Source organism: Ichthyophthirius multifiliis, assembly GCF_000220395.1.
Source record: "Ichthyophthirius multifiliis unplaced genomic scaffold scaff_1120509250957, whole genome shotgun sequence".
Taxonomy (NCBI): Eukaryota; Ciliophora; class Oligohymenophorea; order Hymenostomatida; genus Ichthyophthirius; species Ichthyophthirius multifiliis.
In genome coordinates, this window is record NW_004086340.1 from 66396 (window position 1) to 93040 (window position 26645).

The 26645-nt window shown below is 15.6% G+C and overlaps 3 protein-coding genes and 2 non-coding genes across 5 annotated transcripts, besides 59 other annotated features; 1 reads left to right on the forward strand and 4 right to left on the reverse strand. All coding sequences in view use genetic code 6, as the record gives it.

Moving 5' to 3' along the window:
- Nucleotides 1–5: part of a microsatellite that runs on past the window's edge.
- Nucleotides 1–7: part of a microsatellite that runs on past the window's edge.
- Nucleotides 1–8: part of a microsatellite that runs on past the window's edge.
- A 646-nt stretch (nucleotides 9–654) lies between these two features.
- Nucleotides 655–717: a microsatellite.
- Nucleotides 661–702: a microsatellite.
- Nucleotides 664–760: a microsatellite.
- Nucleotides 671–759: a microsatellite.
- Nucleotides 680–727: a microsatellite.
- Nucleotides 704–763: a microsatellite.
- A 232-nt stretch (nucleotides 764–995) lies between these two features.
- Nucleotides 996–2399, forward strand: IMG5_119090 (hypothetical protein; the record flags this gene model as incomplete). Its single annotated transcript, XM_004034474.1, has 5 exons — nucleotides 996–1180; nucleotides 1237–1345; nucleotides 1397–1654; nucleotides 1703–1961; nucleotides 2016–2399. Coding segments are annotated over 5 exons (1194 nt in total), but the record flags the coding sequence as incomplete, so codon positions are not given.
- Nucleotides 2126–2180: a microsatellite.
- Nucleotides 2200–2245: a microsatellite.
- A 216-nt stretch (nucleotides 2400–2615) lies between the features above and the next one.
- Nucleotides 2616–2693: a microsatellite.
- Nucleotides 2694–2957: 264 nt separating this feature from the next.
- On the reverse strand, nucleotides 2958–8090 carry IMG5_119100 (hypothetical protein; the record flags this gene model as incomplete). Its single annotated transcript, XM_004034475.1, has 12 exons — nucleotides 7798–8090; nucleotides 7545–7712; nucleotides 6947–7490; nucleotides 6407–6889; nucleotides 5365–6254; nucleotides 4456–4614; nucleotides 4241–4361; nucleotides 4073–4158; nucleotides 3387–4020; nucleotides 3073–3314; nucleotides 3002–3022; nucleotides 2958–2972 (listed from the first exon to the last, which is right to left on the reverse strand). The coding sequence occupies exons 1-12, from the start codon at nucleotides 8029–8031 to the stop codon at nucleotides 2958–2960; spliced, it is 3597 nt and encodes a 1198-aa protein (XP_004034523.1). The 5' UTR covers nucleotides 8032–8090.
- Nucleotides 4367–4399: a microsatellite.
- Nucleotides 6266–6308: a microsatellite.
- Nucleotides 6267–6308: a microsatellite.
- Nucleotides 6269–6309: a microsatellite.
- Nucleotides 6274–6303: a microsatellite.
- Nucleotides 6319–6396: a microsatellite.
- Nucleotides 6319–6402: a microsatellite.
- Nucleotides 6324–6394: a microsatellite.
- Nucleotides 6324–6396: a microsatellite.
- Nucleotides 6327–6419: a microsatellite.
- Nucleotides 7725–7765: a microsatellite.
- Nucleotides 8091–8235: 145 nt separating the features above from the next.
- Nucleotides 8236–8282: a microsatellite.
- A 31-nt stretch (nucleotides 8283–8313) lies between these two features.
- Nucleotides 8314–8340: a microsatellite.
- Nucleotides 8341–8961: 621 nt separating this feature from the next.
- Nucleotides 8962–8986: a microsatellite.
- Nucleotides 8987–9015: 29 nt separating this feature from the next.
- Nucleotides 9016–9059: a microsatellite.
- A 393-nt stretch (nucleotides 9060–9452) lies between these two features.
- Nucleotides 9453–9509: a microsatellite.
- Nucleotides 9487–9555: a microsatellite.
- Nucleotides 9499–9542: a microsatellite.
- Nucleotides 9556–9584: 29 nt separating the features above from the next.
- Nucleotides 9585–9642: a microsatellite.
- An 890-nt stretch (nucleotides 9643–10532) lies between these two features.
- Nucleotides 10533–10569: a microsatellite.
- A 2076-nt stretch (nucleotides 10570–12645) lies between these two features.
- Nucleotides 12646–12736: a microsatellite.
- Nucleotides 12667–12735: a microsatellite.
- Nucleotides 12729–12768: a microsatellite.
- Nucleotides 12769–13676: 908 nt separating this feature from the next.
- Nucleotides 13677–17707, reverse strand: IMG5_119110 (protein kinase domain protein; the record flags this gene model as incomplete). The annotated part of the gene is made up of 8 exons (XM_004034476.1): nucleotides 13677–13801; nucleotides 13849–14032; nucleotides 14077–14255; nucleotides 14304–14667; nucleotides 14854–15003; nucleotides 15084–15167; nucleotides 16696–17299; nucleotides 17355–17707. 8 exons carry the CDS (start codon nucleotides 17705–17707, stop codon nucleotides 13677–13679), a joined length of 2043 nt encoding a protein of 680 aa, XP_004034524.1.
- Nucleotides 13806–13844: a microsatellite.
- Nucleotides 14682–14773: a microsatellite.
- Nucleotides 14695–14741: a microsatellite.
- Nucleotides 14732–14780: a microsatellite.
- Nucleotides 15696–15756: a microsatellite.
- A 1068-nt stretch (nucleotides 17708–18775) lies between the features above and the next one.
- Nucleotides 18776–18809: a microsatellite.
- Nucleotides 18810–18948: 139 nt separating this feature from the next.
- Nucleotides 18949–19085: a microsatellite.
- Nucleotides 18950–19007: a microsatellite.
- Nucleotides 18951–19009: a microsatellite.
- Nucleotides 18958–19010: a microsatellite.
- Nucleotides 19021–19063: a microsatellite.
- Nucleotides 19086–20376: 1291 nt separating the features above from the next.
- Nucleotides 20377–20415: a microsatellite.
- Nucleotides 20416–20498: 83 nt separating this feature from the next.
- Nucleotides 20499–20539: a microsatellite.
- An 805-nt stretch (nucleotides 20540–21344) lies between these two features.
- Nucleotides 21345–21393: a microsatellite.
- Nucleotides 21394–21493: 100 nt separating this feature from the next.
- Nucleotides 21494–21531: a microsatellite.
- Nucleotides 21532–22972: 1441 nt separating this feature from the next.
- Nucleotides 22973–23044, reverse strand: IMG5_119120. Its single transcript has one exon. It is a non-coding gene; the product is annotated as a tRNA-Cys (tRNA).
- Nucleotides 23045–23574: 530 nt separating this feature from the next.
- Nucleotides 23575–23629: a microsatellite.
- Nucleotides 23630–23750: 121 nt separating this feature from the next.
- IMG5_119130 lies at nucleotides 23751–23822 on the reverse strand. Its single transcript has one exon. It is a non-coding gene; the product is annotated as a tRNA-Cys (tRNA).
- A 61-nt stretch (nucleotides 23823–23883) lies between these two features.
- Nucleotides 23884–23933: a microsatellite.
- A 311-nt stretch (nucleotides 23934–24244) lies between these two features.
- Nucleotides 24245–24296: a microsatellite.
- Nucleotides 24297–25670: 1374 nt separating this feature from the next.
- Nucleotides 25671–25727: a microsatellite.
- Nucleotides 25728–26062: 335 nt separating this feature from the next.
- Nucleotides 26063–26112: a microsatellite.
- A 23-nt stretch (nucleotides 26113–26135) lies between these two features.
- Nucleotides 26136–26193: a microsatellite.
- Nucleotides 26184–26248: a microsatellite.
- Nucleotides 26249–26429: 181 nt separating this feature from the next.
- Nucleotides 26430–26459: a microsatellite.
- Nucleotides 26460–26590: 131 nt separating this feature from the next.
- Nucleotides 26591–26641: a microsatellite.
- The last annotated feature ends 4 nt before the right edge of the window (nucleotides 26642–26645 follow it).

Below are 26645 nucleotides of genomic sequence, written 5' to 3' on the forward strand. Positions count from 1 at the left end.
TTTTTTTAATTCGAAATAATGAGAATTTAATTTCATGAAAAATTTTTATATTTAATTGGTATAGATTAGGATAAAAATTCATAAACATTTATTATGATTATAATAATATATATTTTTATAAAAAATTTAATTACAAAAATACTTATATAACCTTGGAATGCTTAAAATTAATAATAAAAATCTAAACTTATTACAAAAAATTAAAACACTTAAAAAAAAGTTTAATTCTATCTTCTATTATATATATTTGCTGTATGTAAATATTATAGGAAAATACTGTTTAAATATAATAAAATTAAGATTTATTATAAAAAGTTAATTACAATAAATTAAACTATCGTAGTTTCAAATGATGACAATATATAAATTTAACCAGAATAAGGAACTAATGAATAATTATTAACTGGACTTTTAAAAACAGATTAATTGTAAAGCTTTTTTAATTTAAATAATTAATGGATAATTTCTTTTAAATAAAAAATTATTTAATTTGCTGAAAATATAAGAATTTAATGTGATGAATATAGGTAGGAAGTTCTTAAATTAAGAAAAGAAGCTTTAATGGAAAAAGCTTCAGATTATTAAAAGGATATTCCCGAAAAATTAAGAAATTGTAAACCAAAAGATAATGAATGAGTTTTCCTTTTATATTAATTAATATATTTATTTATTTATTTAATTATTTATATTTTTATCTATTTAATTTTATTTTAATTTTTATTTTTATAAATATTTTTTTTTTAATTTATATATATTTTTTTAAAAATAGACTTTTCTTTTTTTTTCTTTTTTTAGATATAAAAATTTTATTTTTTTCATAATCTTAAATTAAAAAAGTTAAAATTATAAAACCTTTAATAAATAATTTTTCTAAATTATAAAAAAATAATGTAAAATCTTAAAAAAGCTACTATAATTACAGGTTCTTTAGCTGCCTTTGGTGCATTATCTTATTATTTCTTTGATAAATATAATTAAAATAAATCTTTAAATTCATGTAATTCTAGTTCAGTTAGTGGTTAATAAACTCTTACAAAAGAAGTCATGATGAAGACTTTAAAATCTTTAAAGAAGGAGTTATTTGCTTCAGCTCTTTAAATTTCAATGATGGTCTAATAAATAAAATAATAAGCTGGAGGAAAATTAAATTTTGACATGAAAGAATTTATTTACTCATACCGTAAATAAAAAAAAAAGAACATAAAAATATATATAATTAATTTTTTATAAAAAAAGCTGCAATTACTTAAGAAATAGCCAATAGTGAAAATAAAGCCTATTAAAAAAATGGAATTACATAAGAAATCTTTTAATGGAATTGCGAAAATACATATAAAAATGATAAGTAAAATAAAATTTTATTTATTTATTAATTTTTGAAAAAAAAAAAAAAAAGATAAATATAAGAAATATAAGAAGAACTAAAAAAGATGTTCGATTAAGCAGTTTTAGGATATCCACCTGATGCTAAAACCGAAATTCCCGAATTTTTGACTTCATAGAAACTTCTCGAAATTATAGAAAAAATTATGAGATAAACTACAAAATCTATGTAATAGAAATTTCTAGAAATGAAATAATAACATGGTTAATTAAATTTAAATGATCCTCGTATTATTTAGTAAATGTCATCATTAAAATTAGAAGATATTAAGTAAAATATATATACATATATATATGATTATTTTTAATTTTTAATAAGAAATGAAATTCTTTAATAATATGGTTTAGATGATTTTGATGATCCGTCAACTAAAATATTGCAATATGCTACTTAAAAATATAATATGTAAGATTAATAATTCAGTATGAAAATGGCTACTTTAGAACTCAAGCATAGAAAGTCTATGGAAACTATTATGGCTAATCCTGAATTCGAAAGTGCTGTTGATAAAATTTTCGATGAAAATATCCCAGAAAGTTCTTTCGGTTAAATGGGTGAAATGTTTGCTGGTATGATGGTAAATTAAAATTTATTTTTAATTTAATTTAATTTTATTATTTTTTTTATTTAGAAAAACAATTAAAAAAATGTTAATTAATAATAATAAGCTTCTGAAATAAAAGCAGCTGAATAATAAAAATAAGAAAGTGTTTAAATAGTTATAGATGAAAAAACTGAAGTTGTTTAAGAATAAGTGGAAAATGTTTAAGAAAAAGTAGAAAATATTAAAGAATAAATAAATATTAATAAATAAGAAAAAGAAGAAAATATTGAAGTTTAAAAAGATGAAAATAATAAAGTAGAAAGTATTGAAAAATAAAGTAAAAATAATGTAAATCAAAATAATAAAGATTAAGAGGATATTCCTTAATAACTTAATGAAAATTAATCATAAAAGTAAGAATAATAATAAAATATTGATAAAGTATTATAAAATGAAGATATTATAGCTTGAAATAGAAAAAAAAAAAAATTATTATAAAATTATTTTCTGAAAATAAATAAATATAAATATATATATATAAATTAATAACAATTTAATATATAAATAAAAGAAATCATAATTTTTTTTATTTTATATTTTTGTATTATCTTAATTTTTTTGATTATAAATATTTTTAAATGATTTAAAGAATTTGTTTTTTAGTATATAAATTAAATACATAAATTAATATATATATATAATATATATATATATATATATATATATATATATATATATATATATATATGAATGTATATATATATACTTAATAATTAATTATTATAATAAACTTATTTTTATCTTTATTTAAATAAACAAACAAATATTTAATATATTTTTTTTGTATTTATATATATATTTAATTTTTTAAATAATTTTTTTATATTTATTAAAATATTCCTATTTTATCTTTTTCACTTAAAATAATCTAGAACTTTTTAAACAATTTAACTAGATGAGTACTCTCCATTTTCTTATATTTACGAAAAGTTAGATTTTATATGTATTTATTATATATTTTATACAAAATCAACTAGTTCTTTACTATTTAAATAAGGTTTATATTTAAATACCTCAAGTAAGCAAATAAGTATCTTTTTTTTATAATAAATATAAAAATAATATATAATTTTATGATATTTACATTTTTATCTATAATATTAATATTTTTATGAGTAAGTATTTTAGTTAAAAACAAAGAAAATTTAGCTGGAGGATATTTAGAAAGTACAAAAAGTCTTTAAACTAAATTATGAATAAATACATGTATTTAATCCTCTGTAGTTTATTCGTAATCTTAAAGGAATATTTTTTTCCATAAATCTTTATAATCTTTATCATTATCTTATATAATTGTATTTTTTTCATTATCTCTACTTTAAAGCCCTTAAAAATTAATATATATATATAATATTTATATTTTTATTTTAATAAATTATATATGATTTTTTTTTTTACAATTTAAAAATAAATCAAATCTATTATCACATTCGTTTATGGCTTCTAATGCTTATTTTCTAAGTTTATCTTCTTACTAGGTCATTATTTTTTCATTATATCCTTCTTCTTGTAAGACTTTTAAAATTTTAAGTGTATTTTCCATTTCGTAGTCAGATAATTTTTATCCTTCTCTCCATACTTCTTATTCAATTAAAGTAATAATTTAATTGTTTTTAGTATTTAATGTTTATTTGCTTATTAATTCAGGCGCAATACCCCATTCTTTAAATTCTTTGTTAGCCCTTAAATGTACTTCAGTGCTATTAATAATCGCAGAATCGAAAAATTATACAAATTCAAACACTAAATCGTTTACTTACATATCTTAAAATTCTTATAAACAACTAAATTTGAAGTTATTTAACGTATCCTTATCTTATTAAGATAATTAACCAAAAGTTAGGTTTGTGGGATTTTCAGGAGTTATTAAAGTGTTTTCTTACCATTATTTTAAGTATTTGATTTCTGAATCTTTTAATAGTTTATTTTAGGCTAATTTTGATAATATGTTAGTCTTTATAAGTTTTTATTCGGCACGGATTCTTTTTATTTTTAAACATTAAGAAAGATCTTTATTTGATATTATATAGTCCTAAAGATTTTTATTATAAATAAATATATTATTAATATATTGTTTTATTTACGCGATCTTTTTCTAAATCATATTTAATAAATAATTTATCTTAAAATAATTATTTTTAATCAAACTAAACATCAATATATATATTTGCTGTATTTGTTAATTAAAAAAAAAAAAAGAAAAAGTTAAAGTTAAAGTAAATATATAAATAATAATTATTTTAAGTTTTTACTTTATCCTTATAAAAGAATATCTAATTTAGTATTTTCTTCATTAAATTTCTAAAGATACTTCAAAAGTTATTTTTAGAAAAGTGTTTTTTATTAATTCAAACTATTGTCTTGTATAAATGCCTAATAATTTATAAAAAATAAATTTAATAAAAACTAAAATATAAATATATCTATTACCTTATTAATATTTTTTAAATATTTCTTTAATTTTTACAAAGTTAGCATGAGCTAATTAAAGAATTTGATTTTTTTAGTAAGCCTTCTTAGAAAAATACTCTAAATACTACTAACAGAATAGAGAAGCAGTTTGATTTTTATTTTCTATATATTAAAAATATTTATGAGGATCCTTTGGTGCATATTTAAGATTTTCCTATTATTAATTACTATTTTAATTAAGATGATTTTAAATAATAACATCTATGAACTCAAACTAATTCAATAGTTATATTATTTATGTATTATTCATTTATTTTTTCAACTCATAATTAAAATTTAATAAATTAGCTACATACATAGTTTCTTCACTAATATTAGAATTCTCCCCATTATATAGTAATTAAGTTTTATCATTCATAAAATACTCCTTTTCCCAATTAATTGAATATTTCAATGTTTTCTAAACCTCAGAAGGTCTAATTTATGATCTAATCTCTTTTTTTTTAGGAATATTAAAAGCACTAGTGCTTCCTAAATTACATGCTGAAGCTACTGTAGCACTTAAAACATTTTGAGTATGAGATAATTAGCAAATATTAGAAATCCCATATTAATTAGTTAACAATTCTTTCCATTAAGGAAAATCAATATAGTTTTATTCATTTAAAAAAGCATAATTAAAAAAAATATCTAAATTATTATTATTTTCTTTATTATTATTAATTTATTATTTTTCTGAAATTAAGTCTATTGATAGTCTTTTTCCAATCCATTTTTACGAAGCACAAAATTCAATTTATTCTTTTTATTGTGAAATATTTAGTTTTTTCAATGAGTGGTCTTTTAGTAATTAAAGGAAGGTTTTTTTGAATAACTTTTATGTTTCTTCATCTAGATTTTTTTTTTCGTTTTCTTATAAAACTTCCTTATAATCTAAAGATAGGCTATAAAGTAAATATTTTACATGCATTAAATCACTTAAAGAGACTTATAGGAATTTTCTACCATATGTTAAGTGTATTATTTGTAAAAACTTCTCCTTTATATAGGTCATTTTAAAACTTTAGTTGTCGATCTTTTAAGATAATATGACTAAATCATCAATTAAGTCTTAGTATATATTGCTTCTGGTTAATTTAATTAGTTTATGGAATTTCTCTTTATTTTAATTAATCATAAGAGTCCCATTTTAATCTAAATGCATATAATTTAAGACATTAATGAATTCAACTTGAACATTTTAGAGTCTTTTTTTCATGAGTTTCTCTAATACATTATATTCGACGCTGTTTTCGCCTGAATCTAAATAACCAAAATCTGAAGAAGTAATAAATATGCATTTTTGGACAATATTTTGCTAATTATCATAAGCTAAAGTTAAGAAATCAGGCTAAATTTCTTTAATATTAATATTTTAAAGATTTTCTTTTTTTCCAACTAATTATACTATTTCATCTTTTATGGGATTTTTGGAAAACAAATTAAAACCAAATAATCTAGCACCACTTCCATTATATCCTAAATGAATATTTTCTAACTATAAATATTCATTAACAAAATTTAATAGAGGATTTTCGATCATATAAGTTTATGTTTAAAGATGTTTTTATAGTTTTTAAATAGTCTATAAACTTATTTTATCATAGAAAATTGAATAAAAGGCAAAATCAATTAAATCAGATAATTATAAAGATTCATTTTCGCAGCGTTAAAGTATTTTTTAAGTTAAATGTAAGTATTTTTAAGGAAATTAAACATATATTTTAAGTACAGATATTAATTTATCAGTACTCAATTAGTCTAAACTTTCAATATTAATTTTTTAGATAAATTTATCAGCAGTTTATATAAGACCTTATATTAATAATATAAAATATAAAAATAAAATATATAAAAATAAAATTAAAAACGTAAATGTTTTAAATATATATATATATATTTATATAAATATTTATTTATATATAAATATTATTTAAATATATTTATAAATATATTTTTTATAATACCTATTTTGTTATATGCATCAGCATAATTAGCATATACATTTGGGTCTTAAATATTTTATAGTGAATTCAAAATTATATCTTACATTTATTTAATCTATTAATGTGCATAAACAAATTATTTAAAATAAATTCTATCTATTTCATCATATTCATATTCTAATTGCCCTTCTACATTTTTTTTGAAAAAATCTGCCCATTTTTCATTTAAAAAAGTTTCTCCAGTATATTATTTTCCTTTATGATTAGCATATTTTGCTATTTCTAATAACGCTTCAGAATATTCTAAATGAGAATATTCTTCAGCTAGTTTTATGTCTATATTTTTTTTATTTAATTCTTCACTCTATCTATTTTCTAAATCAATGATTTTTTATTATATTAAGCTTTCAAAAAAAGGAAGAAAATTTTCATTTTATTAAGTAATAATTTTTTCTACTATATCACTTATTTATTATATATTTTTATCTTGATCTAATATTAATTCTAATTTTTTATAATAATATATATTTATTTATATTTTCCATTGTATTTATTTAATACATGGATTTTTAATTTCATTAATTGATATTAAATTAGAATCTAACATTAATTCTTCTAAATTGAGTAAATCTAAATTAGTCATTGCATTTTTATTTACTTTTTCATTATCTTCTTATGCTTTTATTAATTTTATATAATTTTTTCTAATTTCCATTACTGAAGTGATTATTTTTTTTAAAGCAGATGTTGCTTTTTTAACTTATTTTTCCATTTTTTTTGCTATAATTTCAACTTCTTCAAATATATAAGTATCTTCTAATTCTTCATCTTCTATTATTTCTTATTCTTTTTTTTATAATTTTATTATTTATTAATGATCTTCTTCATTTTCTTTTTGTTTTTTTTCTTGTTCTTCTATTTCATTCTAGTATTTTAACATAACTTATTTTAATGTTTTTTTAAATTAATTATTTTAAAGAATTTAAATTAAATCTAAAGGCTTATTATTATAATATAAAGGCTTATGTAAACAAGGATTATTATTTAAGAGATTATTCATATCTATTTGAAAATTATTATCTATATTACTAATTTATCTTTCAATCTATTTTGTATTTTTTTGATTGAATAAAAAAAACTTTTTTTTTTTTTTTCTTACTTTTTTAAGTGATAATAATAATAAAGAAATATCATTATAATCTAATAATCTTAAAGAACGAATACATTTTTATATTTTTTCAGGTGAAAAAACTACTCCATCCTTCAAACCATATTTAAAATCATTTATAAGTTCTTAAAATCTCCATGATTATTTTAATTAATCCATCTTTTTATTTAAATATATATATATAGATATATATATATATATATATATATATAAAAATTAATTTATTTTATATATATGAAATTACATTGTAATCATAATAATGCCTTGGGTCTATACCCATACTCTTATATGTAGATGCTATATAATAGAAAGCTTCGGCTGTTATTTATTAATCAAAACCTAAAGTATTAGATGCTATGAAAGATCGGAGGATATCTTTAAAAGGTAGTTTTGAATTTATAGAGGAAATTTTCATTTTTCTTAAGTATTTTTCTTTTAATTTTTATCGGATTTCGTGCTTTTCTTATAAATATTGCATTTTTAAAGCAAAAGATTCTAATTTTATATCCGATAATTATTCTGGGTTTTATTCAAAGGATTCTTAATTGATTTTGTTTGTTAATTTTTATATACTAATTATTGATTATTTTTTTTATAAAATTAAATTTTTTATGTTTTATTTGGAGATTCTAGATAACATTTTTTTTTATTTTTTATTTATTTATTAAAATAAAATAATTTTTATTTTTGTATTATTTAAGATATTTTTTTTATTTTAAAATAATTTTTATTTTATAAAAAGTAAGTAATTTTTTTTCAGTTTTTTTTTTTTTTTTTTTTTTTTTTTGGTAATAATTATATGTAAATTTAATTTTTTATATAAATAAAAAATAATTTTCAATCTAAACATTATTTAGCCCAATCTGATAAATCATTAAAGTTAGCAAATTAACTTTAATTTTTTTTAATTAAGGAAATTTTGCTTTAATTTTAATAATTAGAATTCATAGAAGTACTATATTTATTAATCTAAGGGATAAAAAACTATTCTTAAGCAAAATTTTTTAACAAATTTTCATTTTTAAGTACCGTTTCTTAAGCTTATTAATACAAATCTTAGATATTATGAATAATCTATGTATTTTATTATTTAAGAATTGTATAATCAAATTAAATTTATAAATTGCTACTTTTTAATTTTTCTAAATCCTACTCATACTATATATGTTCATGAATATCGATTTCCTTTTTTATTTACTCAACCTCTTATTTAAGATTAATTAATTAGGTTTTAATACTATCATCAATTTTTTTTTATTTTTATTTTTATAATTAATCACTTCTTTAAGAAGAATTCGAAGAAATATCTAAATTTGAAGATATACAAGAAATTGTAGAAATTATTTATTTTGAATATTTATTTGCTATTTCTTATAATTATGGGATTTATGTGTATATTTTTAAAACTTTTTATTATATTTTATTATATTTTAATTTAAAAGCATTAAAGTTTTCAATTTCTATTTATTTTATTTAATATTATGTTTATTTAGTTTCATTTTATTTTAGTTCTTCTAAAAAATATTTATAATCTTATAATTCAGATTATATTTCACGTAATATTTCAAATATTTAATTAATTTTTACGATTTAGGTAACTAACTAATATTACTATAATATTTATTCATCAATTTTTAAATTATTTTAATATAATTGAATTCTTTCTTATATTTCATTTATGGTTATGAAAATGTTATTGCTCATTTTTTATTAATTGTAAAAATTATTTAATTTAGTTATTTTAATTTTTTAAAAAAATAAAAAAATATTAAAATAATATTTATTTTATTTTAAAATGAAATGTAATGTAATGATAAGTTTTCAAAACAATAACTATTTATATATTTTAGAAATTTTATTAATATATTACAATTTAAATGATAATAATTATATTAATAGAATTTTTAAATTATAAATATAGGTATATATTTTTAATATAAATATAAATAAAAATTTAAATATATAATTAATACAAATATAAATATTAATATTAATATTAATAAGAACATAAAATATATTTTATTTTAATTTTTTTCATTTTTATATTTATATTTTCAATTTCAAAAATTATATTTATAATTTTTATAATAATGTTATTAATAACTTAAAAAAATTACATTTATATTGATTTATTTATAAAATTATAAATTTTGTATTTTATATATTTATTTTTTCTTAATTAATTAATAAAAATTATCAAAATTAAATATACATCTTCAATTTTATATTTTATATTTTTAAAACTCGAAATAATTTTCATCTTTACTATCATTAAAATAATCTTCAATAAACCCTATATTTTAGTCATAAATATTTTCTAAATCTTATATAGAATAAGCAAGTTCCAATAAATTATTTCTCAGCAATGGTTTCAAAGGTAATGGCCATTGTATAATTTGATTTCCAAATATTTATTTTAAATTATTAAATAAATTATCAGGTTTTCCACATAAACCTTTTTTATATTCAACACTACTTTAATTATGAATAATAGATACATATTAATCAATTAAATATTCGTAAGCAAATTGCAAGAAATAAAATTATAATAAGCAATTTAAAAAAATCTAATTTAATATTATTATAAACTAAAAAAAAAATTACGATTGCATTTATAATATTAAACAAATTAAATATTTGTTAAATACTATAAATGTGATAGATAAATTAAAAAAAAGTATTAATAACTAAAAAAAATAAACTCAAAATTCCAAAAATAATCGAATATATAAGAAAAAGTATAAAATATTTCTTATTTCTAAACCCTAAACAATTATTAATCCATTTACAATGATGATCCATTCGAAAAACGCATTTTTAGCAAATTTTACAATGATGAGCTCTAGGGGGCTTCCATTATTTTTAAATGCATTTTTAACAAAAAGAAATTTAATTTTAATAAATCAATATTTATGGAGGGGTTATATTTTATCTTATAATATAATGTATAAATATAATTTATATATAATAAAAAAATGTATATCTATATATATTTAATATTATAATATTAATATTAATTTTAATATTTATATAATAAATAAATATACATTTATTTTTTTATATATATATATTTATATTTGTTTTCGTTTTATTTCAATTTTTTTACTTTATTTATCCTGCATCTGTTAATGAAGCTCTTAAATAACTAGTTTACGAAAGCAAATAAAATAGCTAATAAATAATGAATTATAATAATACTATAGTATTTAATTAAAAATAATTATCTTTTTCATAATAGTATTCAAGAAAATAAATTTAATAACTTAAATAATTACTTTCTAAACATAAAATAAAAACAAAAACTTAATTTAAATTCATATATTTTTTCATTATCTTTTTTTTTTTTTTTTTAAATAAAAAGAATTTAATATTTACATAAATTATTTTAATCAAAAAAAAAAATATCTTCAAAGTTTAATAAAAAATTATTATATTAAATCTTCACAATCTTCCAAATAATCCACTTTTTAAACTTTATCTCTAACCCATTTAGATAATCTTTATATATTTTTTTATTATAAAAACCTATCATCAACTAATATAATACATGCAAAATCTCCAATATGTCTAATAGCCCTTCCTATTGATTAATTTACCGCTTTCATACATAACCCTTCATAAAATTCTTTACCATTAAAAGTATTTTATGGTTTATTTTTACACTGCGAATCATAAAACTACATTTTTAATTATAAATCAGCATTCCTAAAATTTGAATAAGGTAATCCAAATACAACCACAACCCTAGCAAGTTCATCCGAAAAATTGATTCCTTCACTAAGTTTTCCTCCTATGACTGAAATAAGAACTGGATTTTCTTCATATTTTCTTAGTTTTATTATTTTTTCATATTTTTCGAATATATTGATTTCGTTTTTATTATCAAAAAACGCATTAATTATTTTTTTTTCTTCTTTTTTTAATTTTTCTATAAATCCATAATTTTATACAAATATTACAATTCCACCTTTTATTTTTTACTTATATAAATTTTTTTATATTAATTATGTCATTTCAATAGTTTCTTCATATATTTTATCATTTTCTTTAATTTAATTATAATTAAAAACTATTTTTTTCTTTTTAAAGCCTCTTACAGCAAAAACTTTACATTGATCCTAACCGATAACATGCCCGCAAGCAAATTTAAAGCACTTCTACTCACCTAGACTTGAAAAAAGTTACTCAAATTCACTTAAAGGTTCCATTGTTCCTCCAGCCAGTATGACTGAATGTGCTTTTTCTACAATAGACTATAGCCTAGAAAGAGCATCTAGGCAAATAATTTACAAAAGTCCTTTTTTTGGGAAAAAAACAATTGAGAATTACTTCGAAGACCCAACAGATAGATGAAGAGTATTTAAAAATCTCAAAATTTTATCAAAAAGGACACCATTTTAATTTTTTTTATTATTATCTTATAATTCCTAAATATCTTTTTTAAATTTTTCCTAAAATTTCTAAGGAATTTTAAAAGAATTTTCCTTTAAATTTTGATTATAAAAATGAACTTTTTTCCCTACATTATTATCTTCTATATATTTCTTTATTTCCAAAAACTCGATTTTATCGAAATTTATTTTCAAAAGAAATTCCAAAAAATCGATTTTTATAAAAAAATCATCATCCCCTTTTTATTCCTATTCCTCGATATTTTTAAAAAAACAGCAAATTTCATTTAATAAACTTTTTAAATTTTGCAAAAAAAACGCATTTTTAGCTGCTAAATTTCTCTAATATTATTAATAATAATTCCCTATATCTAAAAATGCCTATAAAATTTCTTCTTTTAATTTTATTTCTATAGAGTTAATTCCTCTTAAATGTTCTAAAATATTATGTGATTCATCAATTATTATTATTGAGTTTTCTAAACTAATGCCCATTTTTTCCCTTGCATCATTATCTAATAATAAAGGATAAGGAAAGCATAATACTTAAGCATTAAAAGATGCTTTTTTACCCAAATAATAGGGACAAACACTATTTTTTTTAGCCACAATTTTCATTTCATTTATTTCATGAATTTTCGTAAAAAATAGATACTCTAAATCTTCTTAAAAAGATACATAATTTTCATAATAAATACATTTTTTTTCAACTTTTTAATTTATTTTTTCATCTTTTTAATTTATTTTTTCATCTTTTTTTTATATTTTTTCATCTTTTTTTTATATTTTTTCTGTTTCATTTTCATTTTTTCGGCTTTAATTTTTCAAAGTAACATCTCTACAAAAATCTTCTATTTAATTTTAAGAAAGTTAATTATTTTCAACATGTTCATTTATACATAAAATTTATCTACTCCCTAAAGCTTAAACTCTTAAGTTTTTAAAAGGCGTTTTTTATATTTCTTACATAAATTATTTCACTTAAGAATGTGTTCTTGAAGCGTATATTATTTTCAAAGGCAAAAACTCATTTTTATCTTATATTTCTTCCAAATAATTATTTTTCTTGTTTCGATATTATTTCTAAATTTCATCATCTCCTTTAAATAAACTATTTAAGCCATCATTTTTTTTATTTTCGTACTTTATTTATATCCGACTTTTTCTATTCCCAAATTCTGCCAATTTTTTCTATTTTTCTTACATTTCTTTTTCTTTTATTTCTATTTATTTTATAAACAAATCCATATTTACATCTTATATGTCTTTCAGCCAGTCAGGTAAATCATCTAAATCTTCTTAATGCTCATCTTTTTTTTTATATATTTTGTAATTTTTATAATTATCCATATACCAGGTAAATACACCAGTTATTAAACTTAAAGACTTTCCTGTACCTGTTGGACTTTCAAAAATGCAAAACTTCTTTTAAATATCTAAAGCTTTATATATGTTTGTACTAAAATCAACTTATATATTATATGGTTTATGAGGAAAATTATTTGTTATTTTTTAACAAATTTAGCATTCCATATTTTTTTTATTTATTTAGATTAAAAAAAAAAAAAGAATTTAAGCAACAAAAATTATAATTTTAATTTGTAATATTTATAAATTTATTTTTTAAAAAAAATTATGTATTATAAAGAATTATTTTTTTATAAAAAAACATTCATAAATATTTTTTAATATATATATATATATATATATTCAAGATCTATATATTTAACCATCATTTTTAACTATCTTTAAAAAAGACTTTCTAATTAAAATCTTTGCTTAAATTATCAATTTATTTATTTTTATACCAATCAGGAATTAGATGATTTTTCAATTAAGGTTAAGTAGATATTTCTTCTATAAAAAAATATAAAAAAAAAAAAAAAAATAGAAAAAAAAATAACCATTTGAGAAATTAAAAAAGTCAGGCATATTCGGGTAACTTTAATAGAATTTTTCATTTCTCAAATCATTAAAATATGGATGAAGTAAAGCTTCTAAAGGAGTAGGTCTTTCACTAGGGACATAAATAAGAATTTTGCTAATTAAATCAACTAATAAAGGGTCAGGCTTTTATTTACTAAAAAACTTTGTTTTAATTTAATTTAATCAATTAATAATAATAATATTACTTTAGGCCAAGAACAAGGTTTAATTTAAGGAAAATTATATTAATTATGATTAGGATTCATTTTAAGTACTTGCTCTTTAGTGGGAGACCCAATAATTTTGATAATTTCAATTAATTAATCGACTGAATTTTGACCTTAGAAAATAGGTTCAAACAGAATCATTTCAGCAATAACAGTTCCTAACTTTTTTTTTATAAAAAAAAATTAAAATATAATAATAAAAAAACCAATCGACCAAATATCTATTTAAGTAGTATATTAAGCAGCCCCAAATATAAGTTCAGGAGCTCTATAATATCTAGAACATATATAAGCTATATTAGAATCACCTTTTACAAGTTTTTTAGCCGAACCAAAGTCACATAATTTTAACAAAAAATTTTCTGAGTCTGTCAATATATTTTAGGGTTTTATGTCTCTATGAGCAATACTAATACCTTTAAGATATGCTAAACCTCTAATCAATTAATATGAAAATACTTTGAGTAACTAAGGTGGAATTTATTGCTTAATTTTTCGATATTATCTAATAAGGTTTGAAAGAGTTTCTGGAACATATTCCATAACAATGTTTAAATAAACTTCATCATCCTTTATAAAAATAAATATAATATGAAAATATATAATTAATGATAATATATATAAAATTGATAATTATATATATATATAGACAAATATATAAAAATATATATATATATATATATTTTATGCTTATTATATTCATTTAAATTTACTAATTTATTAAATTTTTTTTTTATAGTTTTTTTTTATTATTACTTTATTTCCTTTTGTGTAATATGCTTGTTTTAGTTTTATTATGTTTTAATGATTTAATATCTTTATAATTTCAAATTCTCTATTTTTGTATCTTTTATCTTAAAACACTTTTTTTATAGCAACCTTTTCATTTGTATCATTTAATGTTGCCTTTAAAATTTATTTTTACAAATTATAATAAAAATTATATAAAATTTATTAATTAAAAAAATATAAATATATATTTTTACCAAATAAACTACTCCAAATGTACCATTTCCTATTATTTTTTCAAATGTAATTCCTATGGGTTAGTTATTTTAAGATTATTAACCCTAAATAATATTTTAATATTTAATTTTTTATATAACAAATAAATGATTTTTAGTAATTTAATGTATTTTTATTTAATCTATAAAATTTTTATAATTTCATTACTTATTTATTTTATTAATCCTATTGATTTGGTTATAGTTACACTTATGTTTTACTCTAATATTTAATAAACATTTTATTTTTTATTTTATAATTTTGAAATTTATTTGGTAAGTTTTAATATTATAATTTTTTTATATTTTTTTAAAAAAAATTATAAATAAAAATTAATTTTAATAAATTATAAATATATTTTTTTTTTCTTATGACAATTTTTTTTATATTAGACTACGAATAGGAGAAAAAACAAATTTTTACTTAAAAAATAAAAATAATAAAATATATCAAATAATATTTATATATAAAACACATATATTTTAATATAAATACTTATAATATAATTTTATTTTTGGAATCTAATTTTTTTTTAAATTATTCTGTTCCACTTTTTTAATTACATAAATCATTTGAATTATTTTTTTTTTAAGTTAATATAAATATATAAAATAAAATTTATTTAATATAACATAACATATAAATAAAAATTTAAAAATTATTGGTTATATTTATCAACATTATTATCCAAAAATCCAAAAAATATATTAAAAATAACTTAATTCCCTATAATAAATTAAACAGTACTTTTTCAAAAAGTTACTAATTTCCAAAATATCAAAATATTATTAAAATAGTAACATTTGATAATTAAAAAAATAATAATATACAATTTTACATTTTTGAAGTGTCTCGATATAAAAAAAATAATATTATATTTTCTTCGTTTATACTTAATAAGTAATAAATATTTATAAAATAACTTCCATAAAAGATAAATAACTCTTGTAAAAAATTATAATTCAAGCGAAAAACGTAGAAATTTATAATTATTCTAATCAAAAATTAACCAATCATATAATTATATAACTTTAATATAATAAATATTAAATTTAAGAATTATAATTTATTTTTATGATTTCTATAATTAATGAATGACCAGATAAAAGATGCAATGTATATTTAAGATTTAAATTTTACTATTTATTATAATAATTTTTTTTGTATAAATAGATTATACATAGTATTCAATAAATTCTATTTATTAATTTAAAACATCTAAAATTAAAATATAATTTAAAAATGTATAAATTAATTATTTTTTTATTTTATTTATATAATTTTTATTTTAATTTTTCCTTAAAATATAACTTATTTTTATTTTTATCTTTTTAAAAAAATTAATTATTATTTTTTTTTCCTCAATTTTAATTTAAAGAAAAAAATAAATAGATATTTGTAAAAAATAAATATTATATAATCATTTAAATAAATAAAAAACTTTTATTTTTCTCTTAAAAAAAATATTTAGCTTAATTTTTAAAGCTTGTGAAAAAATAAAATCTTTCAAAACTAAACTTCATTTTCACATTATTATTATTTATTTAGGATTTGTTTAAAAGCCGAATAAACATGTTAATCTTAAAAGCAAACCGTACCTCCTCCTCTTTTCCATTAAGTTTACTACCTATTAATATCACCCAAGCAAACGAAATGTAATTTCTAGTCAGTAGATATAGCATACTTAGAATGATCTTTAGTTTATTTAAATTCATCTTACTTAGGAAAAGCTACTTCAAGGTTTGAAAAAACTTAAAATTCTCCTTAACAGCTAGGTGTTTCTTAAGGAGAACCCCAACTTTCAACAATCAAACCAGATTTAATATGCGTAGAAACTACATTTTCGTAAAAAGGAACTACCCATGAGCCTGACTTAGAAAATTTTTCAAATTTAATTCCTTTATGAGATTAAAACGGTATAACTTTTTATTATAAATCAGTATTTTTTTTCTTTGAAATAAGTTGTTAGATATTTTTAAATTAATCTAAAATTGAAGTTGCATTATTTGATGCATATACATAAGGCCAATCAATAGTATATCCTTCCGCAATATTATTTAATTATTCAGAAGTTGTAGATATACAGAAAAAATGTTAAGCAAAGATTTATTATCCATCTTATATCTTCAAATCTATTTCATCATTTATTATTAAAGGAAATTTAGGAGCACTATGCACTATTAAAAATCCATTATGTCTTATTTATTTTTTTATAAATATATTTCGAATGTATTTTAGTAATTAATATTTACTTATCTAATCCCATAATTCCTTTAGAATGTGCATATGTTAAAGAAATATCCTTTTCAGCAACTTCATCATTCCAAAAAACAGATGCATATTTATCAGATTTTAGGCTTTTTATTTATTAAAGCGTCTTTAATAAAGGAGATATTGAAATATCATTAAGTTCTTTTTTTGTTGATTCCAAATCTTTACAAGGTTTTGAAGAATCACAATAAGAAAATTCCGTACTATCAGGATGTTTCAATGCTATAAAATAGTCTACTTTATTTCCTTTTGAATCAAGGCATGAAGGGCTTTAAAAGGCAATATTTAAAATAAAAAAAATAAATAAAAATATTTTATAGGATTATAAATTCATATTTTGATATTTTTTGATAATTTTTTATTTTATTTAATTTTAATATTATTTGTCTAATAAAAATACATATATTTATTTTTAATTTATAATTAAAAAAAAAAAAAATTCTATATAAAATAAAAGAAAATTCATTATTTAATCCAATATACATTATAAATAAATATTTAAAATTTTTTATAACATTTATAATGACCTATATTCTTTTAATATATATAATCATTTTTTTTTAAAAAGTACTATTTCACATTAAACAAATAATAAATTATAAATTTTATAAAAAAAAAAAAAAAATATGAGTTGCACATTTAGCGACTAAATAATAACAGCAGGTGATGATGAAGATTATAAGGTAAGAACCGAAAATTAATTAGTATAAATTTAGGCTATAAATTTAAGATATGGAGACTATCTAATCATAAATGAACGATAAGTTATGATAATAGAAAATATTCGAGTATAAAAAAACTCATAAGATATTTAATAATAAATTATAGTGACTGGAAAAAATATAATGAGAAATAATATTCAAATTAAACAATATTTTAGTTCTAAATCTAACGTTTCGATTTTAAAGAATCCTTCTATATAAGAAAGTTAAATTATTGTTTTTGACCCTGATGATTGTGATGAAGTTTTTGGCAGAAATAATAGAGGATATATTATTAAGATCGAATGTTTTAATTAAAAATAATAACTTTAGAATTTACTAGAATAAAATGTTATTTCAAATAAGTTATTTGCTAAAACTATTAGCATTAGAAATAAAAACGAAGTTATTTAATTTTATAAGTAAAAAAATTAAGCATCTGCTTGAATTTTTTTTAATTTCTAAAAAACGAAAATTAAAATAGATAACTGTATTGTTTATATAAAATAATAGAAAAAATTACTACAAAAAAAAAATTAATTATAAAAAATAATTATTAGAAATTATTAATTATTATATATATATGATATATAATATTTACTATTTTTTAAAAAACTCTATTTATTATGCTTATATCGAAAAAAAATATAAATATAAATTTTTATAAATTATAATTTAATATTAATTATTCAAATTTTTTTTAAAATATTTATAATATAAAAAATTTAAAATATATATGAATAATTAACGTTATTTTTGAATTAAATAACTATTTATAAATTTAATATAAATATTCTTATTATAAATATTATATAATTAACTAAGAAATTATAAAAAACATTAAAATAAAAAAGAAAAATTATGAAAAATTGTCAATATAAATAAAAATATATATAAAAAAAAAATTATAAATAAAAATAATAAAAATAAAAAAAATGTATTATTCATAATAATAATAATAATAATAATAATAATAATAATAATAATAACATAAACAATATTAATAATAAATATATTTTTTATAATTATATTTATAACGATTATAATAAATAATAAAAATTTATTATTTGTTATTAAATATATTTAATAAATATATTATTATAAAGGCATTTTTTTATATTTTTAAACATATTAAATAATAAATTTTAATATTTCACAATATTTACATTTGAATATTTGCTTATTTTTATTTTTTAATTATAAAATATTTATATAAATGAAGTTTTATATATATCTTATTTTTTTTTTATTTTTATATATATTAATTATTAAACTTTTATTTATTTTTTTAATAATTTTTTTAGCATCTATTAATAAAAAATTAATATTAGTTTTTCTAAGTATTTTTAATTTCTTTTAATAAAATATATTTTTTATGTAAATTATAATTTAATAATTTCTTAATTTATATTTTTATTAAAAATATAACATGTAATATATTATATAGCATTAAATATTTAAATTATAATATTAAAAAATTTTAACATTAATATTATTTGATTTATAAAAATGTATTTTTTATATATTATGTAATTTTTAAAAATTTTAAAATGATTTAATTTCTTTCTTTATACTTTAATTATATAAAGAGTTTTGATAATTATAAATATCATGTTTATTACTTTCTAAAAATTATATTTTTTAAACAAAAAAATTAAATATAAATTTAAAAAAATTTAAATAAATAGATATGTTTATAAAAAATCTCATTATTTCCCGTTTTCAGATAATTTTATTTTTTTTAAAGGCTAATCAATAGAATTTTAAACATCTTCTAATATTTCTTCTATAGATTATCTATTTTCAGATAATTTTTATTTAAACAATTAACTATTTTAGCTATCAACTCCTAACAAATCACATTATTCATAAATTTTATCATATTTTTCTTTCCATTCTTATTGAAACTTTTTAAAACTTTCATTATTAAACTTCAATTCATCTTAAACATTATTAATATCTTTTTGTAAAATATTTAAATTTTATTATTTTTAAGCTATTCCTTATTTAAAGCAATTAACTATATAATTTAAACAAATATTCCATCCAAAAAAATTTTAATTTTTTTCTTCACTTTCTTCAAAATTTATATTTCCCCATAGACAAAAATATCTATGTTCTTCTAAAGGGTTAAATAAATGCGTTTTTTATTATATTTATAGACTTTAAAATTAATCATTTTGTGTTGAATATTCTTATATATTTATATTTCTACAACAAAATGGACAATATAATTTCTTTTTTTCACTTTCTGTTTATACTTGCCAACCAAAAAGTTACAAAATTTTTAAAATCTAATTTATTTATTTTTAATTTTTTTTTTATTTTTTTGTTTTTTTATACATTTATCTAGTTTTAATTTAATTCATTAAAAAACAAAAACTAAAATTCCATTGACTTTTATTTTATTTTTTGTTAAAAAAGTTTTAATTATATTATTTTATTACTATTATTTTTAATATATTTGTATCTAATAATGGGTAAGATTTTTCTTAATTATTATTTTGCTTGTAAGTTTAAATAATTTAATCATATAAAAAATCAATATTTTTTTGTAAAAAGTCCAAATTTAATTCAAATAATAAATCAATTTATTAATCTTCTTAATAATAGAAGCATTCTTATTTATGATTTTTTGCTTTTGCAAGGAAATTTTAAACATTTAAATCTAGAAAAAATAAAAGAATTATAACTCCTTTTAAAAATATATAATTATATACCATTTTTATTAGATTAATTTTCATTAAAATTCTCATAATCCATATTTTCTAAATTACTTAACTATAATTATTCTTAACACATAACACATTCTAAAGTTTCGTTTCCAATACATTTAAAACCACATTTCGATAAATAATAAGGATTTATCTTTTTTATAATTTTTATTTTTAATTTATTAAATGCATGATATTTTTAAATTAACTTTTGGATTTATTAAAGTCCAATTTTCAAAAGTATATGTTTATAGTCTTTATTAAAATTCTTAAAATTCTTATATTTACATTTTTATTTTTTATTTATAATATATTATATGTTTTTAAGTTTTTAAATTATATCTAAATATAAATAATTTATATATAAAATTTCTCTAAATATAAAATAAAAAACTAAAATTTAAATATTTTTTAATGTTAAAAGAAGCGCTTAATTATTAACTTAAAGTATTAATTTCTATTTAAAACAAAAATAATTCTAAAATAGAATAGATATTATTAATTGTTCGAATATTTCTTTTTAAAATATATTATAAAACATATTTATAAATTGAAGATAATTTTTATTTTATATAATATATACTTTTATATAATTACTTTACTTTACATTATTAATAAGTAATTTATTTTTTTAAATATAAAATAAATAAAATATATTACTTTTCTTCAAACAAATAATGAATTTTTAATTTAATAAAAGCTTTTTATTTTAAATAATAAAATAACTATTTTAATAAAAAATATCAAAAAAGCTATAAGAAGTTCATTTAGAATAATTTATAATATCAGAAAAATCAAATATAGAAGAAATTTCCTAAAACCAAGAAAATAAAAACATCAATTAATTTTATACGTTATCATTATAATATTAAAATTAGAAAAAATACGATCATTCAAACTATTATATAGATGAATTTATAAAATAAACAGGAAAAAAAGAATATAACATAATAAAATGTATAAATTATTACAAAAAATGTGATTTTCCTGAAAGTAAAATATATGTTGAAAAATGTATTAAATACTATTAAAAATAAGGATGTTTAAAGAAATATTTAATGAAAAAAATAATTTAAAAAGCTTATTATTACAAAGCTAAAATCGAAAAAAAGTAATTTAATTATAAAATAGCTCTTTAAGATTTTGAAAAACTATTAACTTTAGAAAAAAACAATTAAAAAGCTTTATTTTATGTTTCTTCTTTTTATTATAAATAAAACAATTTCAAAAAATGTATTATTTATTTAGATAAAAGCAATATGTTGGAAATTAAAAATGCTAAAATATAAGCAGATTGTTATTATAAAATTAACCATTTACAAAAATCCTTAAAATTATATAAATAAATTCTTATAAAAAAACCTTTAAATACAAAAGTATTAGCAAAAATTTCGAAAATACATATAAAAAAATAAGAATCATTCTAAGCAGAAATTTATATGAAAAGTATTTTATAAATAAACCCATAAGATGAAAAAATATTAAATAAATTAGGAAGTTTGTATTTAAAATAAAATTTAATTGAAAAAGCTCTATTTTATTTCTTAAAAATAATTATTTTTAATCCATAAAGCTTAACAGCATTAAATAATATAGGAGTATGCTATTAAATCTTTCATTAATACGAAAAGGCTTTTTAATACTTTTCCTAAGCTTTGTTAATTAACCCTTTACATAATATTAGTTATAGTAATATTTAATATAGTATAAGGAAAATTTAATTATTTTAAGATTCCTGCTTTTTATTTTATTAAAATTTTGTCTTTAAGTACCCTTAATTTATTGAAAAACTGGATTTTATTTATAAAAAATTAAGAAAAAATCCTATTTTTTCTGTTAAACTTGAATGCACAAATTAATAAATTCTTACTCTTTTAAGAATTATAGCATACTAAAAAAATATACGATAGTTTTTAATATATTAAAATAAAATAATATTTTGGGATTTTTATTTTTGAATTATATTTAAATAAATATATAAATAAAAAGCAATTAAAAATTTTAAAACTTAAAATTCTTAATTCATAATAAATAAAAATAAAAATCTATATTTTAAAAGCTTTTATTATATTTTTTTTGTGCATTTTGTATATCTATTGAAATTTATTAAAAATAAAATAAAAATAAAAATAATTTATTTATATAATTATATATTAAATTATTTTTAAAAAAGTAAAAAAATTAAGGGACCTGCGAGGATTGAACACGCGACCTAAAGATTTGCAGTCTTCCGCTCTGCCACTGAGCTAAAGCCCCTTCACAATATAAATGTATATGCTTTACTATATAATTTTATTTGTAAATTAATTAAATTACATAATTTTATGTTTTTATAACATTATATAACTTTGAAATGTATTCTAAAATAATAATTTATTATTAATCATATATTTTTTATAAGGAAATTTTATTTTATATGTAAAAAATATAAAGACTAAAAATAATTATAAAAATTATATTATATTTATTTGTTTAATTTATTTTACTAAAATCTATTAATAATATTATTATTAATTGCGAATATGGCATATCTCAAATTATTTATAATTACATTTTTATTAATTCTCATTATTTTTTGATTTTAGTTTTTATAACCATAATTTTAAGCTAGATTTTTATTTTTTATATCTTCAATATTCACTTTTGGATTTTTTTTATCATAAATTATAAAATTTAGTATATTTTTATTTTCTTATTTACTCTTTATTATATTCATATATATTGAAATTATAATATAAATCATTTTATTTATGTTTAAAATTTTTGAAAAAAAAAAATTTATATAAATTTTAAAATAATTTAATTATTTTATATTTAAAAATTAATTAATTATTTTATATTCAAATTGAAAATATTCAAGCAAATGTTTTATATATAATTTTTAAAATAGCTTATCAATATTATAAAATATAAATTTTTTAAGTAAATATCACAAAATATTTTATTAGTTTAAAAAAAATTAAGGGACCTGCGAGGATTGAACTCGCGACCTAAAGATTTGCAGTCTTCCGCTCTACCGCTGAGCTAAAGCCCCTTTAATATATATATAAAAAAAAAAATTATTCGAATTAAATATCTACATTAATTAATTTATAAATTTTTTAAATAAAAAATATATTTAATAAAATAAAAAATAATTCTTTTATTTAAGTTTTTATTAGAATATAAAATAAATTATTAAAAAGAATCACTATATAAATATACTTATAATTTTATATTATTACCATTTTAAGATTAATACATTATAGATTTATATTTTGATTTTTTAAATTTTATATAAACATATTTAAGATTCTAAATAAATTTTATAAACTTATTTTAGAAACAAAAATAATATATATAATATATGATTATTATTAATTTATATTTATTAATAAAAAAAAATATATAAAATTAGATAAATTATTTATATTTTAAAATTATATTTTATAAAAAAATAAAAATAATATATAACTTTAAATATAATAAAATTTTAATTTAAATATACATAAAAAATTGATATAAATATTTTATATTTATAATTTTTTATTTATATATATATTAATTAATATTATTAAATAATTATAAAAAATATTATTAAATTATAATATTTAAAATAAAATAATTTTTATTAAATCTTTTCATTAATTTTTTTTATTTTATTTATAAATAAATATATGTAATATATTTAAGATATTAAGTAAAATATATTTAATTAAAATAATAATTTAAAATGAATAATATTTATGTTTTTTAAAAAAATTATAAGAATATAATAATTTCAATAAAATGATTGATATTAGGATAAAAATAAATTAAAACAATATTTATTAAAATGTAAATAAAGATATAATATATAAAAATAAATTAAAGTATTAATATATTTATTTATAATATATTATTATATCTAATACATAACAATATTGATCGCTTTAAATTTATTAGTTAATTAATTTCTTTTTAAAAATTATATCTGAATTCATATAATGTTAAATTATCATTAATATTTGAAAAATGAATATAAATATAAAAATTTTATAATAAAAATAATATATTTTTTTATAATTTATATTTTTAAAATTAATCATTTATATCAATAATACTTAATTTGTTTTAATTTTTGATAAATAAAATTGGATATTTGTACATTTAAAATATCATGAAAACGAATTGTATATTTATTTAAATAATAAAAAAGCAATAATACTTTAAATATTTTTAAAATAATTAATATTTTTATTAAAATAATTTTTAAAAGCTTTTGTAAAATATAACTAAAATAAATATTATAAAAGGAAAAAAATATTTTTATTATAGAAGCACCTTTTTAATTTTAATTTTTATTATAATTAAGATTTCAGGCTATATAATAATTTAAAATTATTTAAAAATTTATATTGATTATTTTATTCAAAAATTATTAATTTTAATATGTATAAATATATAAGCGAAATAAATCCTTATTATTTTTCTGACTAATTTAAAGAATCTGAAAATAATAAATTATACTACTTCAAAATTAAGCATTAATATAAGAAAATGCAAAAATATATAGTTTCTTTAGAACATAGATAATAATTTTTAATAAATAAATTATTTTTATGAAGAAAAAATAAAACTGTAAAAGATATATATATTTAAAAATTTATAAAAAATTGTATATAGTAAAAAAAATTATAAAAATATATTAAATATTATTGAAATTTTAGAAAAATTATGAAGATTTTTTTTTTAATAAGAAAGAATATTTAATTTTGTTTAAAAAATTTAAATAAAAAATATTTAATATAATTATTTGTTTATATTTCATATTTAATAATTTAAATTATTATTTTATATTAAATAAAATTTTAAATTTAAATTTCTTTGCAATTTAATTTAATATATTTTGTTATTGTTAAACAATATATATAATATATTTAAGGTTAATATAATAAAATATATTTAATATTAATATAATTGATATTTTAATTTTTTTAAAATTTAATATTCCTAATATTCCTTTTTTTTAGTGTTTTATTTGCTTTTATTTTAGTATTTTTTTTTAAATTTAAACATCAATTTTTTTATGAATTACTATAATTTTTTACAAAATTTTTTTTTCGGCTCATAATTTTTTTAAATATTTTGTCTTTTGTAATTTAATATTCGATATACTAAAATATGTGTATGTAAAGACAAAAATAGATTGTAATTTTATAGTGTAATAACTTTTATATTTTTTAATTTTTAATAAAATTTTCTATATAAATTTAAAATATTTTTAGTCATATAATATAAGAATTTAATTAATAAAATAAATATATTTAATTAAATTTTTAATATAATAATTTAATAATAAATTTGTTTATAATAAATATTTTTTTTATATTTAGAATAATAATAATTATAAAAATTTATTTAAAAGAATAAAATATATAATAATTAATAAAAATGTACTTAAATTAATATTTATAATAATTAAAAAAATTATAAATTAATGACGAATTTTATAATTTTTATAATTTTATATTTATATTAAAATAATATAAAATATTAATAATAATATATAATTTATGTTATTTTTAAATTATATAAATATAAAATAATTTTGTTTTATATAGTTATAAATATAAAATGCATACAATATATTTTAATTAAAATAAAATATATTAAATCATTATTTAAATATAATAATTTTAATATATAATAAATTACAAAAAATTGATAATATAAATATTTAATTAAAATATAATATTACTAATTTTTTTTTATTATATTATGTATTTAATTTTATTATATATATTTTAAATTAATTATAATTTATTATTTTTACTATATTAATATAAAAAATATATCTTTTTAAACTAAATATATATTTATAAATGAATATATTATC